The sequence below is a fragment of the Larimichthys crocea genome, unplaced genomic scaffold (genome assembly GCF_000972845.2).
Source record: "Larimichthys crocea isolate SSNF unplaced genomic scaffold, L_crocea_2.0 scaffold97, whole genome shotgun sequence".
NCBI classification, from domain to species: domain Eukaryota; kingdom Metazoa; phylum Chordata; class Actinopteri; family Sciaenidae; genus Larimichthys; species Larimichthys crocea.
The window spans coordinates 1,713,101-1,731,696 of record NW_020861315.1 but is presented as its reverse complement, the minus strand read 5'-3'; the positions used below and the strand labels follow the sequence as shown (position 1 = coordinate 1,731,696).

The 18,596-nt window shown below is 42.5% G+C and overlaps 1 protein-coding gene across 3 annotated transcripts in view; it reads right to left on the bottom strand.

Annotated features, from left to right (window-relative positions):
* The window catches only part of LOC104919645 (adenylate cyclase type 6), a 36,499-nt gene extending 17,956 nt beyond the window's left edge, over nt 1-18,543 (bottom strand). The window contains exons 1-4 of one of the 3 annotated variants that reach the window (XM_019276039.2): nt 18,344-18,543; nt 14,457-14,692; nt 10,790-11,043; nt 9,743-10,682 (exon numbers count right to left, since the gene is read on the bottom strand). In XM_019276039.2, coding sequence (XP_019131584.2) covers nt 9,743-10,682; nt 10,790-10,809 — 960 coding nt within the window. In that variant the 5' untranslated portion in view covers nt 10,810-11,043; nt 14,457-14,692; nt 18,344-18,543. Of the gene's footprint in view, nt 1-9,742; nt 10,683-10,789; nt 11,044-12,863; nt 13,044-14,456; nt 14,693-18,343 lie in introns of those variants that run through there. The other 2 variants (XM_027277262.1, XM_019276040.2) reach the window with 2 other exon arrangements.
* Between the last annotated feature and the right edge of the window lie 53 nt (nt 18,544-18,596).

Here is an 18,596-nt window from a genome sequence, read left to right as displayed (position 1 = left end):
GAAGTCTGTGGTCCTGACAGTGAGTCTATAAACATTGACTTTTAAGGCCATGGGGGCCCGTTTCAGACTGGGAAAAAAAGAGTGTAGTGGAAGAGAGAGCGATGTGGGAGAATATGGACAAATGCCACATTTGACAGCATCTCACAAGACAGCCACAAAAGTAATATTTAAAGCAGCTGTGATCACAATTTTTATATTAATGGATCACATGGATATTTGTATGTGAAAGGGACCAGAAGAGGACACAATGAACCCGCTTTGCATACAACGTCCATTCTTTATAGTGTCAGTGGCTTTATAGCATGTTTGAGCTCATTGTTTTGGTTGTTTGCCCCATAACTTTACTGCTTTGGTATGCATGTTCACACGGCACAGCACAGTAGGTGACATGCCCTCTCCTTTAATCCCCTCTATCCTCCTTAACAATACTCAGCCACCAGCCAATACTGATCACAGGAAGGTGTCTATATGTGTGTGCATATATACAAATGTACAAAATGAACAGGTCGGGGAGGATCTTAACATTTTCCCCCGACACCTGACATAACTACTGTAACACATTTACACCTAAATGTCACAAGATGACAGAATTAAAGGTTCAGAGACTTATGAATGCTCGTTTGGGATGTGAAATTTACACTTTAAATTAATTTTTATTCAGACATATGCTTTGTCTCTTATGGCCAATCATCAGTGATATACAAAAACAAGCTTTGTGTAAAGTGTATGCGATATAATGTTTATAGAGAGCTCATTTCAAAGCCAGCTGTCATTATTACACCTCTTAAGTGTGGAAGTTGGAGATGTGACGATGGTGTTGATTTTATATATATATATAACTCAAATGTTGTTGGAGAGTCTCTGTCTCTTTCTCCCTCACTCCATGCGTGTGCTTCTTTCTCAGTCTTGTGAAAGGTTCTGGTTAGTGTTGGCCCGAGACTCACACCCACAAAGACTGAATTATTAGAGATGGCATTGCGGCGTTCACTTCGCAACTATCACCCACATTCCACACCCTCCCTCCAAAGACCCCCACCCAGGTTCAGAGAAGGTGCAGTGGGGGGGACCGGCAGGGTGTTGTGTGGGTGGATGAATTTGTTGTACAGGCTGATTACACTGACGTACAGCTGTAGGAACATACAGTATTCTCTACATGTTATGACACGCCAACAAATTGTTTTCACCATCAACAAATCTATTTTTCTATTTAATAAATTAAATATTTGATCTATAAAAAAGGCACACGAGACAATCAACACACAATCAACCTCTCTTAGTTACAATCTTGTTGCTCTTGCACAAAAGTGATAACAGTGCTAGTGATAACGGAGGCGTATTTACTATTAAAGGTCTTTTAAGTATTTTGAAACTATAGATTTAGGCTTTCAGACAAAAGCATGCTTCTCATTTCTAGCTGTTAACATTTCTAAAAAAAAGTGACCCTGGAAAAGATAAATATACACTGAATGGCTACATGGATGATGGTGCTACAAGACTGAAGCTGAAGCTGCATGTCTCTAAAAGTCCTCACCAGTCAAAAAGCCTTTGGGGACCACTGACAATATAAAGAATAGACATCGTATGCTTCTGTAGTTTCCTGAAGAGTCGCTCTGAAGCAACATGTACAAGTATATGTTTATTTCTGCTGTGAAGTTGGACATTTTAATACGGGAGTTCATGGAGATGACTTGTTCTGTAGCCAGCCTCAAGTGGACATTTGAGGAACTGCAGTTTTTGGCTTCACTTCACAGCCACAGAGGAATTACATACATTACATACATCTTAAGTTTGTGTAGCAGAGCTTCATTCATTATGGTGGAACAGTTTGCTGGAAAAAACTTTTCCAAGCTAGGCCGGAAAAAAGTATTAGCCGGCTATAATTTGTGCATAATGCAGAATCTTCCAGGTCTGAAATTTCAACACCTCTACTGGGTACGGTTACTAAGCTGTTATTGGACATTCGCTGTTTCATGGAGGGGTTATGCAAGCTGCCAATTAATCGTCTAATCCTTTCATCACTGTTTAACTTCAAATGGTTCGGAGCTGTCTCTGTGAGGTCACTTAAATACACTGAGAACCATATTTCATGCTGACATGGAAAAAACATTAAAGTGGACAATACTGTCCAGAAAGCTGTGTGGAGAACAAGACGCTGAATTTAAGACCTTTCCCCAGAGGGGAGCAGTGACGGATGGGATATTGTTGTTGAACCAGGGCCAGTGAGAGTGCAAGTCAGAGCTCATCGGCCTTTGAGGAGCATCTGGAACTCCTTAGAGTATCTGTGTTAGATCAGGCTCTGTAAAACACACTCTCAGACCCCAAACACAATGACAGTGCTTTACTAGTGACAAACCATGAGAGCTGTCTCCCCCGTAGGTTGCCCCTTATCTTTTCTTGAGAGTGTCAGTTATTTATTTCCATATTCTTTCATTTCATTTATTTTTTTTCCCTTCCTCCTCCCACTCCCGACTCGCGCTCACTGTCACTTTGAGCCTTTGTGAAAGAGTCTGTGTGTGTGGTGCCAGGCAGCTGCTCGGTTTGTGTACTCAGCCTGAGCCTCATGTCTACACACAGCTCGCACTGCCCTTATCTGAAATGACCAGAACCACATCGACAGATAAAGAGTCAAACCCCGCCTGCTCGCTCTGCTCCCTTTTCGGTGGTCTGCGCACTGTCTGGAGGTGAGCGTCTAACTACAATCAGACATTTGTGGAAAGACTTCATAAGAAAAAGATACTTTAGAGCACAATCACCTGTCCAGTCTTGTCATTTCTGCAATTTGTGAGGAATAGCAGGGCAGAGAGTTTTGTCCTTTCTCAGGAAATCATTTTCCATGACATTTCCAGGACAACATCAATCAAACTATTTAAAGATATTCTTAGTTTCTAAAATCTGTCTTCATCGTGGGTGATGTGAAGCAGTGTCATTTAAACAAAACTGCACCGTTGTGATGTGAGGAGCTCGAACATATTATTCCTTCTTTTGATTTATACTGTATTTACTCTGAAAATGTGAATGCAGATGGTCTCTGGGTTCCCATCGTAGATCTTTACAAGCACATATAACAAGGGAAGAAATATACTGCAGGAAATGTTGACGTGCGTAAATATCACAGATACAGACAAATTCACTTTCACATGGAAGGACTGTGACAAAGTCCAGCCCACACACCCTCATCTTCTATCTATTTATACTTAAAGAAACAAACAAAAAAAAGACACATTGTGCTGAAGGTTAACATGGAAACTTTTCATAACACTCGGATCTGATTGTGTTATACTGTGTCCAAAATCACCCTCCCATTCACTGCCCGCTTTCCTAAACACTAAACAACTAAACAATAGTTTGCTCTACACAACAGAAAGTAGTTCGCAAACCATTTACAGTAAATAGAGAGTGAGCCACAGAAGAGCCAAAAATAATCTACAGGGGACAATAAAACATCCACATTCAGCCATATAATAAACACAGTTTACTGTTGACCGCATTAGCAGCTGTAATCTGTATTTTTCTGTGTATTTAAGTAAAAAATATAGAGTATAAACAAATATGGGATGCGTAATATAAATGACAAAAGAGCAGAAAGTCGGTTAGGTGGTTAACTTTTAAAACAGGAAATGGTGCAAATATGTGGCAATTGTTTCTGCTCCCCAAAGTGTAATATATTTTATGACAATAAACATAAATAAACAGCTGGAAAACTCTTTTCCTCTTTCACCACTGTGCCGGTATTTGTTTTTTTATATCTATCAACATGAAAGTCTGACAGATTTCTATTAATACTTCAATTTGTCGACTTTTCTGCACTTCCTTGAGCTGTTTTGAGTGTTTTAGAGGCTGAAACACAAGACTACACACAGCATCAATAATGTACAGTCGGGTCGTGAACAATTACTTGTAATGTAAAGCTTGATTCCATGTTCAAACTCCTGTTTCCTCACGTTTCAGTAAACATGGACAGAGACATGCTGCGGGTCCTAACACTGACAAAACTACACACCACACATTTCTGCTGGCAACCAAGGTGGGCGTGAATACCGCGGAGAGAGTGTGACTATTGAATTCCCCCCCCCCTCCACATTTCCAACAACAACAACAACACCCGGGCCTCTCTCTCCTTTCAGATTCTCAGAAGTGAACGGCAGAAATCAATTTTGACCTGATTTCTTTCTCTTCTTTACTCGAAGACGAAACCGTTACCAAACTGTACCCAGCTAGAGGCTGAACTGGGTCTCGGCAGCTTGAGTCGTAGTTGTTTCCATGGCAAATTCCCCCCCCGACCCACCCACCCCCCCTTCCCCTCCATCATTCTCAGAAGTGATCCTAAACTAAACTAAATTTCCAGCGCTCTTATTGGTCCAAAGATCGGCTGATTGGCAGCGGTGGTGTGTGTGTGAGTGTGTGTGAGTGTCCGTGTAATCCTCATGCAAGTGAAACAATTACGCAATGAGGGATCACATTCAGGTGTATCGATGCTTAATTTCTGATACACTCGTGCAGTAAAGTGTGTTTTCTATGTGTGTGTGTGTGTGTGTGTGTGAGGGATGCCATCAGTAAGCACCCATCCCGATCGTGAGCAAAGTGTACATGTGACAGGTATCCTCGTTAAAATGCTGATGCCGTGTTAAACACAAATTATTTATCAAGGAGGCTGTGGAAGGACTGAAAGAATATCGGATTCTCCTCCAACGATCTCACCGCCTCGCTTCGCTTCCCTCCTCCTCCTCCTCCTCCTCCACCTCCTTCTTCCTGTATACAGGGTGTCTTATTCTATAGCTGCAGCTTTGCACAGGTGATCATCAAAGGCTGACACTTCCTCCGCCGGGAGTCCAAGTCTCCCATCTTGATGCACGACGCACACACACAAGGTTATTCCAGCACTGGGAGCCTGCTGTGAAACTGTGAACAGCTGATACGGCGTGAGATTTGCTCTGATTAAGATGCATTTATTCTCTGTCTAACATCATGGAAATTAAAAAAAAAAACTGAGTAAACAGCCGTTTGGAAAGTTTGACGTGGACTTGCGTATAAACTAAGCGCATTGCTACATGAGCAGAACATTTTTATTTAAACTATATTCCCTTATCTTATCAACTGAATAAAAAAAAAACACTTAGCAGTAGCTTGACAAGGAGAAACACATTGACTGTCCTCTGACCCACAGTCACCACGTAGATGCTTGATTTGCCTTCTGTGCTGTGTTTAATGGGCTTTTAGGGACTCTCTGCTGTGGTCAAAGATGCATTATGTTAACGCTTCATTAGCGCACAAAAGATAAATAAACTGTTGTAGTATCTGTGAATGCATGGTATCAGCTACTACACCCGTGTAGCGTTTCAGGGTATGTGAAAACACAAGCCCCGTGTGCATGTGCAGAGAAAAAAGTGGGGGTTAGTGTGACCTGCCTGTTGCTCTGACGCAGGCTCTGATAAGACTGTTCCATGTGACGCAACAGTTAGCAGAAACGCTGAGGGCCAGGTATTTTTAGGAACCAGTCTTTGGCCTCTCACATCACTTGTGTCAACAACATTCATACAACAATGGTAGCCATTGCATAGCCAAAGCAAATAACGCCGGCGCGTAGAAGGGCAAGTTTCAGCGAGAAAATTCTAAAATTTCACGTCGGATTGGCAGTGAGTTAATCCTGGACAGAAGCAGACAATGTCTGTATTCATACATGCCTACACATATAGGCAGTACAATACTTTTTTTGGATGTCCTAAAGAACAAACAAACTGACAAACATTCAATACAGGCTAGAAGAGAAGGTGACAACCATAACAAAGCATGGGATGCCGTGCGTGTGCCGTGTGTACTGATAGGTGGGACGTGCACATGTGTACTGTGCCGCTACGGCTAATTCATTTCAGCTGAGGAGATCAGAGACACAGTGCCACACAGGAACGTGAGCTCACACGTAACAGGACGTCTCCATCACAAACCACGCGTTAAAGCTTTCATAGATCTGCATTTTTTTTTTTTGATGCTCTGCAGTTTATAGAAGCCAGTGTGTACGATGAGACACTTAAAGTGAAGCTAAGAACAGACAGTCAATTTTCACCGTGCGCAGCTGTAAAAACACACATGCCAACCAACGCCAAAAGTAATACAGCTCAGGAAGCAAAACGGATGGACTGCATGTGTTTTGAAAGGTTTGAAGGGATTAAGGGCCATAAATTTCAAGAGACGATCATGAAATACTTCTCATATAACAGACAGACACCATCAAGATGTCTGCCTCAGTCTCCTCTGCTCTTAAATGTTTTGTTAACAGAGAACAAAAAAAGGATAAAATAACTAATTTTCATGTCCAAACATGTTGAAATCTCATTCAAGATTGTGATTATATTGTGGCATACTTTGGCCAAATTAAACAACCTATTTTTAATGTTCTATTTTCATATATGTTTTGAATCATGCTAAAAAAAAAAACAAGAATTGTGCTTTCAATTCATTCTGTCAACGTTTGTTTGACTTTCATGCTTTGAAACACTTGTTTTGTGTTTTTGACTAAATACTGGAAGTCACTGACAATGTTAATTTAATATTTCACCTTTAACAGGACAGCTTGTCTATTAAAATGACAGTTCATGTACATGGATAATGGTTAAACTGTTTTCTGCATGAAGCGTTTTAGACGCAGAGCGCTTTACCCACCAGACTTTGTTAACTTGCTGAGATTTGGTTATTTTTCCATGGTTTGAGTGTTTCTATATGTGCAAATGTGATATAGTTTGTCCCTTTTAGCTGTTTTTACATTAAGTTTGCATGGGGTGTTTTATTTTGAAAATCAACTGGATTCTCTAAGCTTTGGGCTTCATTCTTCTTTGAATAGATTTTACTAGGAATTAATTACACACTGTATAAACTGAATGCTGCTGCATGTTGCACAAAGAGCATAAAAATTAGATAATGTGACGATCAAAATTGATGTTTTTAAATTAAGAATAAAACATTTCAACAGTCAAAAAGAGTTAATCTGCTTCACTGGGACTGTGTGAGTCTAGTTTCATCAGATTTGACTATAAGCCAGCGTAAGCAAACCACCACATAACTGTCATCACAAATGCTGACAAACTGAACTGTTTACCAGTGAGAAGAGCTCAGAAAAAAAACACAAAAAAAAAATCACAAAAAATAGTTGGAACTGTGATGTAAATATGTTAATTTAGGACATGGCTTTAACAGATCCTTCATGCAGCTCTTGCAGGTTTGGAGATTTTCACACAGCTGATGACCCAGATGTGGGGCTCATCATGAGGAGCACTGATGTTGACCTCTGACCCTTTTCAAGCTGTTTAAATCAGGTGAAGAGCTTTAGCAGCTGGAGGCGCTGCCTGTGATATCTGAACAAGCTGTCGACAAATTTAAATGTGTGTGTGTGTTTGTGTGTGTGTGCGTGTGCGACTCTCATAGCCCAGCCATGTACACTGACCAGCCACTTCATTAGTACACTCGTACAATCCAATGTAACCCAACACAACAGCTCTAGCATAAATTCTACCTTTATGAAGCTTATGATGTTTCAGTTTTTGTTGACCCTGTCAGGAGTGCATTATATTAAAAGGTGTTTCTAATATTTTAGCCCTCTCATAATTGTAAAAGGGGTGGCCAAAATATTAGAAACATCTCTCAATATAATGCAAACTCCAACCTCAACAGTGAAACCTCTCTGACAGTCTCAACAAAAACTGAAATGTTATAAAAGCTTCGTAAAAGTGGAATTCATGGCAGATTTATGGAGTTGTTGTATTGGATCACATTGGATTGTTGAAGTGGCCGGTCGGTGTACACTCTCACTGTATATGAACTATGAAGTTTGAAATAAATAAAGTTTTCTGGGAATGGGCATTTAAAAATAACCCATAAGTAACCCACTACAGAATCTACAGTGTAATATACAAATAACACAAACATCTCATACTACAAGGATGGAGATTAATGAACTTCTAATACTTCTAAGGGAAAATCCCAGTTTAATTTTTTTCAGAATTATGTATTTATTTCACAATACTACATGAGCATCTTTTGTTTGTTTGTTTGTTTGATTGATTGAGGGGATTACATACACCATTTATAAACGGTACAATGCTTCTTTTCCTGTTTACTTACGCTGAAAGACTCACGCTCAACTCGTCTCTACTTCATTGATTGTAAGTGACACAAACACTCTGAGCTGAGCCTCCACGACAACAACACCATCACGTTTTAATAGTGAAGTTCATCACTGCATCCCGACATGACAAAAAAAAAAAAGAAGAGTCCCATCCAAAATCTAGTTCCTGTCTCGGTCAACAGTAACCATCTTGACTCAACTCAACACAGATTTCTTCTCAATTCACCGTTTCGACGGTGATGATAACAGGATCTGCGCTCACATCATTCCTTGCACACAACTTTATCATTATCTGTGCCTATCAACACCAGCAGAAACCAGGAGAGGTTAATGAGTTACTGAAGAAAGAGGAAACACTTGCACACAAGCGTGAAGCGGTGATTGATGACACTGTTTTACCGTGTCACAATGTACGCAGACGACCTTAGGAATAAACAGCATTGCAGGGCTGTGGCTATCTCATGACATTCATTCACTTAATGATGGCAAACAATGTTGGAGCCCATGATGGATTGCACTATGGTATATCATGCATGATGCTACACTGCAGGCAGCACTTACTGAGTTCCCACGAATCCTGAACTGAGTCCTACACTTTAGTAATTAATTTATAAGAAGTAAACACAATATTATGACAGAGCGATCTGCGTTTAAGTGACTTATTTTGGTTGTTTTCAGACAACAGATTTTGCTATAAACCAGCCAACATGTGAGAGGATATGTTACTGAATTCCTTGTACTAATGGTAGAGACATTCCACAAACAATCAGTGATTTATAATTAAAGTCCTATATCCCCCTATTGTCTCCATGCAATGGTCTTTCCATTATGTTTTACATAACTTTTCCCCAAGGACACAGTTGTAAAACAGCGATGGCAGTACAGAAATCAAGCAGCCACCATACTGTTCACCCCCCTTGGCCTCATCTCCGTCACCCCACCCTTGGAGAAAGTACAAAGCGTCCCTTGTGTGAGAGCACAGAGACCTGAGTGATACTGCTTTATATCATGGTATTCTCCCATTGTCACACAACGGCACACACACACACTCACAGAGACAGCCGTCCAGTCCGGGTGGTTCATTCAGCCCACTGACCTTCAGCGAGCCCCCATTGGTCCTTGGCATGATGCACAAACAACACACTGTACAGCAAGACCCCCAAAGTACATGTGGAGACGCAGATACGACACAGTCGAGAAATATACGCTGCTTTGTTGCCAGTTTGCACGGTACAACACCAGCTCGTCACGAAGATCACGACAGAGGAGACATTTTAAAGGCTCACAAACATGCAGGGATGTAACAGTGTGCCAAGTTCAGTCAAATTACAGCGAAAACGCATCAACATATATCACAACTTCTAGTCACTTCTGTGTTAATGTTGCTTCAAATTGTGATGAAACATTTTTTAGGCCTGCAACTCACAATTATCTTTGATTATATTTAATTTTCATCTGCCAATTATATTTGTGATTAATCATTTGGTCTATAGAGTGTCAGGAAATACAATAATAAACAATAACAAATGTGTTGTTTTATTTTACTGCTCTGTTCACCGTCAGTGTCAGTTTCAGGTCAACCATAAAGTGAAGAATCAAACAGTCACACGTCAAAGCCTCTCCTACCTGTTTCCAGAGGAACTTGTCTTCCTGGTTAATTTGCCAGGTGGTGACCACATGTATGATGGACAGCACTGCTCCACTCAGCACTGCCGCTCTCATCCTCACTGGCAGCAGAGTGTAGATGATGTAGATGAAGAACACGGACCACCAGATGCCCTCTGAAGCACTCCTGGGTGCCACCATGAGCACTCCGAACACCTGTACTGACAGCAGGACTCCGATCACCAGGTAACTGACCATCCACATGTAGTCCTGGTGGAAGCCGTTGCGGTTGCAAACTACCATAAGAGCCATGAAGAGCGCCATCGCCACAGACAGGGCTGACGAATAGGCCACGTGAGGGGCGGCATGGACACAGTGGAAGGTCAGCATGATGCCGCACACGATTACAAGTACCCCCATGAGCATGGTCAAGGAGCTCTGGTTCAGCCTAAAGAAGTAACGCTGGTATAGGCGCTCCAGTTTGCGTGACTGGAATTTTTTTGACTGGAACACCCTCACCACCCTGATCCAGCAGTCTGCAGCCGTCACCACCCCTGCTGTGCCGTTGGGACCGTCATCACCCATGTCCCCGCTTCCTCCGTTACATCCCCCTTTCCTGCCTTTCAACTCTCCATCCTCAAAGCCCAAATCGACGGATTTCAGCCCAACCCCTTCCCCGGGAGCCCCTCCCCTTTTGCCATAGTGGTCCTCCTGCCATCCACAGCGGACGCCGAAGTTGCCCCCGCCTCCCACGGCCCCCGCCACGCCTCCGCGGTGGTGCTGGTGGAGGGGGGCTCCAGATTGGGGCTCCATAGCATCTGGGTCCCGCAGACAGCTCATGTAACGCGGGTTGCAGAGAGATGAGCCTCCCTTCCGTTTGGACTTCTTGCCATTGCGCTCCCCCCACGCAGTCTTGCGGTCGTCCACTCTGGCGACTAGGAAACCACTGAACCAGGACATTCTGTGTGAGCAGAAAGAGTACAGTCACAGGTGAAACACAGATAACAGCTACAGCACTGATGGAGGATTATTTCCTCCTCTATCCACCTGTAGGAGTTGCTCATTTACCTGTTGGGGTTCTGGTACATGTCCCAGCCCTTTCCCTTGCAGCCGGTTCACTCATTTATCCCCGTGGACAAAATTTTGAAGAAGTGACGAGGGGTTTGTAGAGGCCGCACTGCAGGGCCGCGGGACTGGGCGGGGTCAAAAGGCGCTCCAGTTGCTTCGGAAAGCTCCAGATGTCAGAGCCAGTGATCAAAGACCAAGGTTAAGGAGAAGACCAGTCCCTGCTGCCAGGCCTATCTCCACAGTCTCTGCTGGGTCTACAGGAAAAAAAATCAAACACATACAGATCGTAGATCGACAATCAGGAAAAGCCAGTGCACAAATACATCGGTAATGGTAATGGTGTCATGGATGAAATTTAAGCAGCAAGTGGATCAGATGAGACACATCAGATCATGACAGTGATGATGTTTGTGCTCATATTAGTGGCTCTTTTAATACCTTGTTAGCAAAGATCTCCTCCATCCCCCAAATTTGACAGGAAATAGAGAGCATAATTTTCTGCTAAACGCACATGAATCTCATTTCCTGAGATTCCAGAGACACTTGAGATTTCGTTGCTTGTCTGAAAACTGAGACAGATTCATAGCAGAAGAACAAGCTACTTCCAAAACTATGGGAGACGAGGAGGGTGGTGATGGGGGAGAGAGAGAGAGTAGAGGAGAGGAGAGAAGAGAAGAGGGGGAGGATAGAACCCAAAATAGCTTGATGGCTCGGTTTTTTAAGGTGAACAAGAACTTGCTCAGTTTGACCCCCCGTGCAAAAACACACACCCTCTGGTATAAACACACATCGTGGAGCTGGACTGAAGATAAAGAATGACTCCTTTTGAGCTCTGTTTATTATCACAATCGATGATAAACGACAGGTAATAAATACAGATAAATGCCACCGGACTACAGGACACTGTCAAGACAAATATCTGGACTGTAACGGGAGACACAGCATGACAGGACCTGTGGGCCATGCAGCACTAAAAACATTACGCTGTTTAGAAATTACTAGAAAACCAAGTGACTCATACATCTTTTTAGCATTATATATCACAAACATACATGTAATTTCAGTCTGCTGTTGCTGGATGACATTTATACGTAAAGACACCCTTTGAGCACCAGAGAACGACAAAAACTGTCACATGTCAAGTTTACTGTCTTTATTGTCCATTTTATGTTTAACATTCCTGTTTGTTTGACATGACAGCTCAAGGTTTAACAGATGATTTAATGTATGAAAGTGTGTTGTATGTTTAATTTGTTTATATCATATCTGATCTAGGGCATCATGGTCGTGCTGTGCTTAGCACTGTCACCTCACAGCATGAAGGTTCCTTGTTCAAGCTGGGGCCTTTCTGTGTGAAGTTGCATGTTCTCCCTGTGTCTGGGGACTCCCACAGTCCAAAGACATGCACTTAACAGGTTCATTTGTGACTCTAAATTGCCTGTAGGCCTCTATGTGCCCTTTGAGCTGCTGACTTGTCCAGGATGTACCCCGCCTCTTGCTCAAAGTCTCGCAGTCAGGCCCCAGCAACCGTCTACTATGTTTTAAAACATGTGGATATCACTTGTTATGTCTTGCTATATGTGTAACGTAAGTCTAGTAAGCCAATGTGATCTGTGCAACTTCAGATGTATGAGACTGACTCATGTTTGTGTTGTCAGTCACATTTATTCTGACACAGCAACGTCTGCCTTCATGCCATCTTACAAGATCATGAGATTTTCTGATTTTAATTTTGGGAGCGTTGGTAGTGGATTGGGAATCGGTATCGGCAGAAAACCTAACTTGAGGTATCAGCAGCAAATAAATCAGACTGATGCATCCCATTTACTGTATGAAGCTACATTTCTGACAGAAAACATCTATAATATCCCCCTAATGGTCTCCAGGGGCTTAAAGTGCGCATTTCTTTGATATTCAATTGTAGCTTCATGCTGACCCGGTCACATTTTATAGTATTTATACCTCCAATGTTACTATAATAACCCTACAGCGCTAGTATAACAGTAATATAATAATAATAGAAGATGATTGAATTATAAGACGTCCATATATGCCTCCTACCAGCTGATCTTACCAGGCCTCCAGACGCCCTGTGCAGAGAGCGGTGCAAACGCAACGCAGCCGCCGCTGCAGCCGCTTCCGATACCGCTGCCGCCGCCTCCTCGCCCGGCATTTTCACCGGAGAGGCACGCTGTGTTGTTGAAGTAAAAATAGCATTTCCTCGCTATATCTTGCCTGCATGCGCTTTCTCTGGCACGTATCCGTCCGAGCCGTATCCCTCCTCCACCACCACCTCCTCCTCCTCCTCCCCTGGCAAGCGGATCGACAAGATTCAAGGAGAACCCCCCCCCTCACTCTCTCACACACTCCTCCCCTCCACCTCCCCGGCTGCGTCCCTCACTCCCCTGCACAAGGTCGACCAGCTTGTTGTACCCATTTGCAAAACGTCGCGGTATCGCCAGCCGCTTGGTGTGTGTGTGTGTGTGTGTGTGTGTGTGTGTGTGTGTGTGTGTGTTTGCATTGAGCTTGGCTGTACTCTCCGCCCCGGAGAAGCGGAGAAGGGAAGGCGGGAGTGACTGACTATTCCTAGGGGACATTTTCAACCGGACAGCCGCTCGCTGCTACACTGGCGACACAACCACAAACATAAATGTCATGCATTGTGTCGGGCTTGTTCCAGTTAAAGTCCGATGCTGTGCATGCATCTCCCCCCCCCCCCTCTCTCCATCGTCTGGCTCAGTTGTCATCCAGATGATACAGATGCGAAAACAGAACAAGCATTTAGGGTGAAATAAAAAAGCATGCAACGCGTCCAATTGAGACTTATTTTGCATTTTCTGCTGCTCCTGGTAATGTTGTGTATAAATGCCATGCACGGGCAGGCAAGGCAAGGCAGGCCGTGTGTGAGGGCCCGCATTCAAACAGCGTAGGCTTCTTGTTACATAACACCATGGCCTATGTGACAACCATAGCGGGGACCATAAAACCATTCGTCCGATAGTCCAAAGTTAAAAACACAAACACGCCTTCTTGTGAGCGACTTATATGGATGCACATGCAGCCTGCAGTAAAGCAATCACTCATAAGGATTAGTGTATTGACAAAAATGTATTGGGTCTTGGGTAAATAAACAGATATAATCATGTTATTGCTGCTGCACATTCCTCAGCATCAGTCAGTGGATGGATAGAGCACTAGCAGTGGGTAATACTCATACAAAAAAAACAACCATCTACAACCTCCATGTGTGCGTATAAATGATCAGTATATGAGTTTAAAGTTATTATAAATGATCTGTGGCTGGTGTGAGGCATTATAAGCATCATATGCAGCCTCGGAATGTAGCTGGAATGACTGTCAGCTGTAATAAGAAACACTGTGATGCAGCTCATCCTCTTTTTTTCTGTTGTTATTGGCCGCCAGTGGAAAACATGTACTGACCGTGTATCCTTTACCAGCAGCAGCAGTTTGAAGCGGAGGCCTTACAGCAACTGTCGCCAGCTATGTCATTCACTCCGGGCTGAAATGGTGTACTGACAGAGTGGTGGCAGAGGTGTCCACGGTTCAATGCAACAGCGTTTGAGAGGTTTGTGTGACAGGAGGACATATATAATATATGTCGGCCTGCAGTGTGCAGCAGCACTTACAGTCAGAGAGACGGACTCACCGTGATCATATTCTGTTTCTGTTCCCCCGACAGGACCGCAGCAGCAGCAGCAGCACACAATCCGATTCCGTGTGGTTGTCGGTCGGAGCGGCCAGGGGTGGAGGACCATTTGTAGCCTAGCCTGTCTAAGGATGGTTCGGGTAAATTGGTCACCCTGTGGTGGATCTCCTCCTGTCGTCTTCTCTCGCTCCACTCCCTTCCTCTCCTCCCCCTGACCCTCTCGGCTCCAAGCACCACTGTCAAGAACGGGGGGGGGGGGGGGGGGGATACAAACACCACGCTTCCGGTTATGGATTTAAAAAATAAAATCCTTGCAACCAACTAGCAGTGATAGAAAAACTAGTGATACTGCAATATGAAAATACTCATTCAAAAGTCCTGTATTGAAACTGACACTTAAAGAAATAGTTAAATTAAAGATCAATACTTTTATGCAAGCTTAGCACAAAGAGTGGAAACAGGGAAACAGCCAGCCAAATAAACAAAGTGTAAAAACTACACTCCCCTTTTTTGGGGGGATTATGAGTTAGTCTAGTTTAATACTTTCATGTCTATCCATTAAGTCTGTTTACATCCAGAATCTGATTAGCTTAGCTTAGCACAAAGACTGAAAACGGGGGGGGGGGGGGACCGACTAGCCAAAAACCAAAATGTAAAAGCTTTACTTAGCCGTTTTATTTGGGTTATAGACTGAACTAATTTAACACTTTCATGTTTGTGTGTTAAATATTAGTCTACATCTAGCAGACAGTTACCTTTGCTTAGCACAAACACTTGAATCAGGGGGAAACAATTAGCCAAAAAACTAAAGTGCAACTGCCCAGAGCCATATGATTGTTTAATTATTTCTATTTATTTAATTTTAATACACTGGAGTCCCAACAAACATGTATTCAAATGTATATGGAAATAAATATTTTGATGTCAAAGGTTGCTTAAAAATTGTTTGCAGAGAAGTATCAAGTTATGTACTTAATTACTTGCAAGACTCTTGTGTGCATGATAAAATGTCTTTACCACATAGAGAGGATAGACTAAATGCCACCATTTACTCTCCACAGACATATCAATTGAAAATCTTTAATTTCTGTGTTACAGCGGCTTTTATTTTGAAATCGCATTCCGCACAGTTCCGGTGTAGTCCTGTCTAACTTTAGGTGCTTTGACGCAGCTCCCCTCAGCCCAGGCGCGCCGTTGCTCACACCACTCTCCCATTCCCACTTTTAGTAACTCGGCACTCCCTCTAGAGGTGAAGCCGTGTCTGCGGCGAGCTCGGCCGGTCAAACACCAGCAGCTGTGAGCTCCAGCACGCGTCCCACAAGGGAAAAAACACACAGGAGGGTCAGCTTACACTTTGATTTCTATTGACTGAATAGTTTTTAAACCTTGTAAGACTGACTGAAGGTGAAGTTATCAGCTAGAAAATCCTCTGCAGTTGTGGAAAGTAACTAAGTACATTACTCAAGTGCAATTTTGTTGTACTTGAGTAAATGTCTGTAGCAGAACTTTGTTTTTTCTCCTTTTCTCTCTCATAAATCATCTCATGACCCCTAATATTTATCTTGTGACCCTTTAAACCGACAACACAACCTCCATGGCTGTGTACTGCAGTTCCCTAAACGTCCACTTGAGGCTGGCTCCAGAAGTGAGTCAGTCTCCATAAGTCCCCATGTTCAAATGTCCAACTTCACAGCAGAAATCAACATGTTTACAGCCTGGTACAAAAAACTGTTTTGGTCTCTATAGCTAATTTCCTTGTTACTGAGGGTGACGAGGATGAATGTGTATATAACTCACCTGTTCAAATTATGAGTAAGTTTGCAAAATTAACAGTGTGGATACTTTGACTGACAGGTAGGTGCCATTACAGGTGGCTTGTCTGAGCACCCTGGTGTCATTTGGTCCACCCTGGGTCCACCGATGATCTCTTCAGAAACCTACAGGTGACGTCACGCATACACTGTCCATTCTTTATACTATCAGTGAGCCATTGGACTAAACTACCTAACATATCAAATAGTTCAATCTAGCTCCAACTGGACCAGCTGCAACAATAAAATGCTGCATACACGTATCATACTATCGTCTATTATCGTACTCATATTCTAATACTTACTTGTCAAGCAGTATTTTGGTAATATCAATCATGTCGGCTGAGTTTTGTCCATTTAAAACTCAAAATTATATAATTCTTAAATACAGTCATAACAAATCCATTTGTACTGACAAACCATGCAAACACAGAGAATTCCTGGAACTGACCGAGGCTCGTTGCAGGGTCTGGTTTCTAAGAAAAATCTTCTGATTTATAGTCAGTGTCTCTAAACTAAATCAAACATGATGTTTACAAAAGGAGACAGGTGATAAAGGCCCTGTCCAAACTGTACATGTTATACAAGCAGAAATGAATAGGTTACAGTGAACGAGTACAACTTTTAAAAATAGATAATAGTTTCTATAGTGTAAGCTACAAGTTTCTGAATGTCACTTGGGTTTTGATAATTTAATTAACTGTAATTCCACATTTCTGCACAAAATACCTAAACTGTGACTCTGAACTGTAGAAGGGCCTGTGTACAAATCATGTTTTAATTCCTTTAGTATTTCAGTTTAATCTGCCCTTACATGGTACACATTACTAAATGTTGTTTAAAATCATATTTGCACAAATTGGCACAAAGGTATTGTTCCAGTCTAAGAGGGGTTGCTACTTTTTGTTTTTCTTAGCATGAAGTGGCCTGTTAATCGTTTAATTTGACTTCTAAGCATGTACCGCACATAAATGTTTAAGAAAGAAAGGTTTGTCTTTTTTAGTGCTAGTTAGTTAAAGTTTATGTTTTCACAACAATATTTTGTCATCTGTGTCTGAATAGCAAGCTGCCAGAGGAATAAAATAGGACTACTGTTTTTGAAACTGCAGATTATTATATATATAATATGAATTATTATTATTATTCATGTATGAACTGGCATAAGAAGGGCTCAAATGCAGCCCTGCTACTGCCCTGTTGTAGGAATACACAACAGTCCAGAAAGGCAAAATAGCCAATTTAGTAAATGGATTTGGAAACCTGCCCACTATATTGCTGAGGACATCTAGTGAACAGGCAGGCGCTGGTTTGCATGTAGGCAAGCATGTGCGGGGCTCACTTGTGTTTATTTTATATGTAGTATAATTACGTGTGACCAACTCACTGGAAACACTAGTTACATCATCTGGAAGGTCACCAATAAGCTGGGATGATGGTGGGACCAGAAGACATGACAAGATCGAGACAGACTCGACCTAGTCAGTGTAAAGGTTACAGTAGCAGGGTTGTCAGTATTATAAGTGAGGAATATCACAAACTGGGGTGTCAATCTGTGAGGCAGGTCAATGGGGGAACAAGCAGCTTGGTAGAGTGGCTGGCGAAACAGGCTGGACTGCTCAGGAAAGCTGTTTGAGGTCTGCACAGATGCTGAAGCAAAATGTGGGGTACACTCAGAAGGAAGGCACAAATGTAACCTCTGAATCACCACCTACATCTCTGAGAAAATACAAAAAATCAGCTAACACGAACCTGATGTGAGGTTGAATGAATAGAGTTAAACAAACGTAGCAACAATGGCTTAGCTTGGGCACAGACTACACCTATAGTCTGGGCTTTTTTTCCCCAATTTACACAGTTCACACAGCTACAGGTAGATGAGCAAACAACCCCAGACACCTGCTGGTATACAAACATTAGCAACAGGTAGTAAGAAAAGGGAAGTAGAATGACAAATGTGACGTGAAGTCTGGCAGTCAAGTTCTGAATTGGATACAGCAGGCCGTGTTTTTATCAGTTTAACTAAAGAAGCAGCAAGCATAATCAAAGCTATGGTACTAAAGCAGTTAGTTAGCTTACCTCTGTGAAGCTCCTGTCCAACTACGGCTGCGTTCCGTCCAGTAGCACTTCAGTTGAGGTCGTGTTTCCTGGCTAGTAAACCAATAAATGACCATTTTTAATGTGGTGGAAGTTTTGTCTAATTTATTTAATGCTAAATAGGCTAAAAAACCCCGAATTAATACATTTTTTTCCGCCAGAGGCAGCAAACCAAAAACAAACGGTCACTGTCTAATCGGTACTGCGCATGTGCAATTCTCATTAGAGAGTCCTA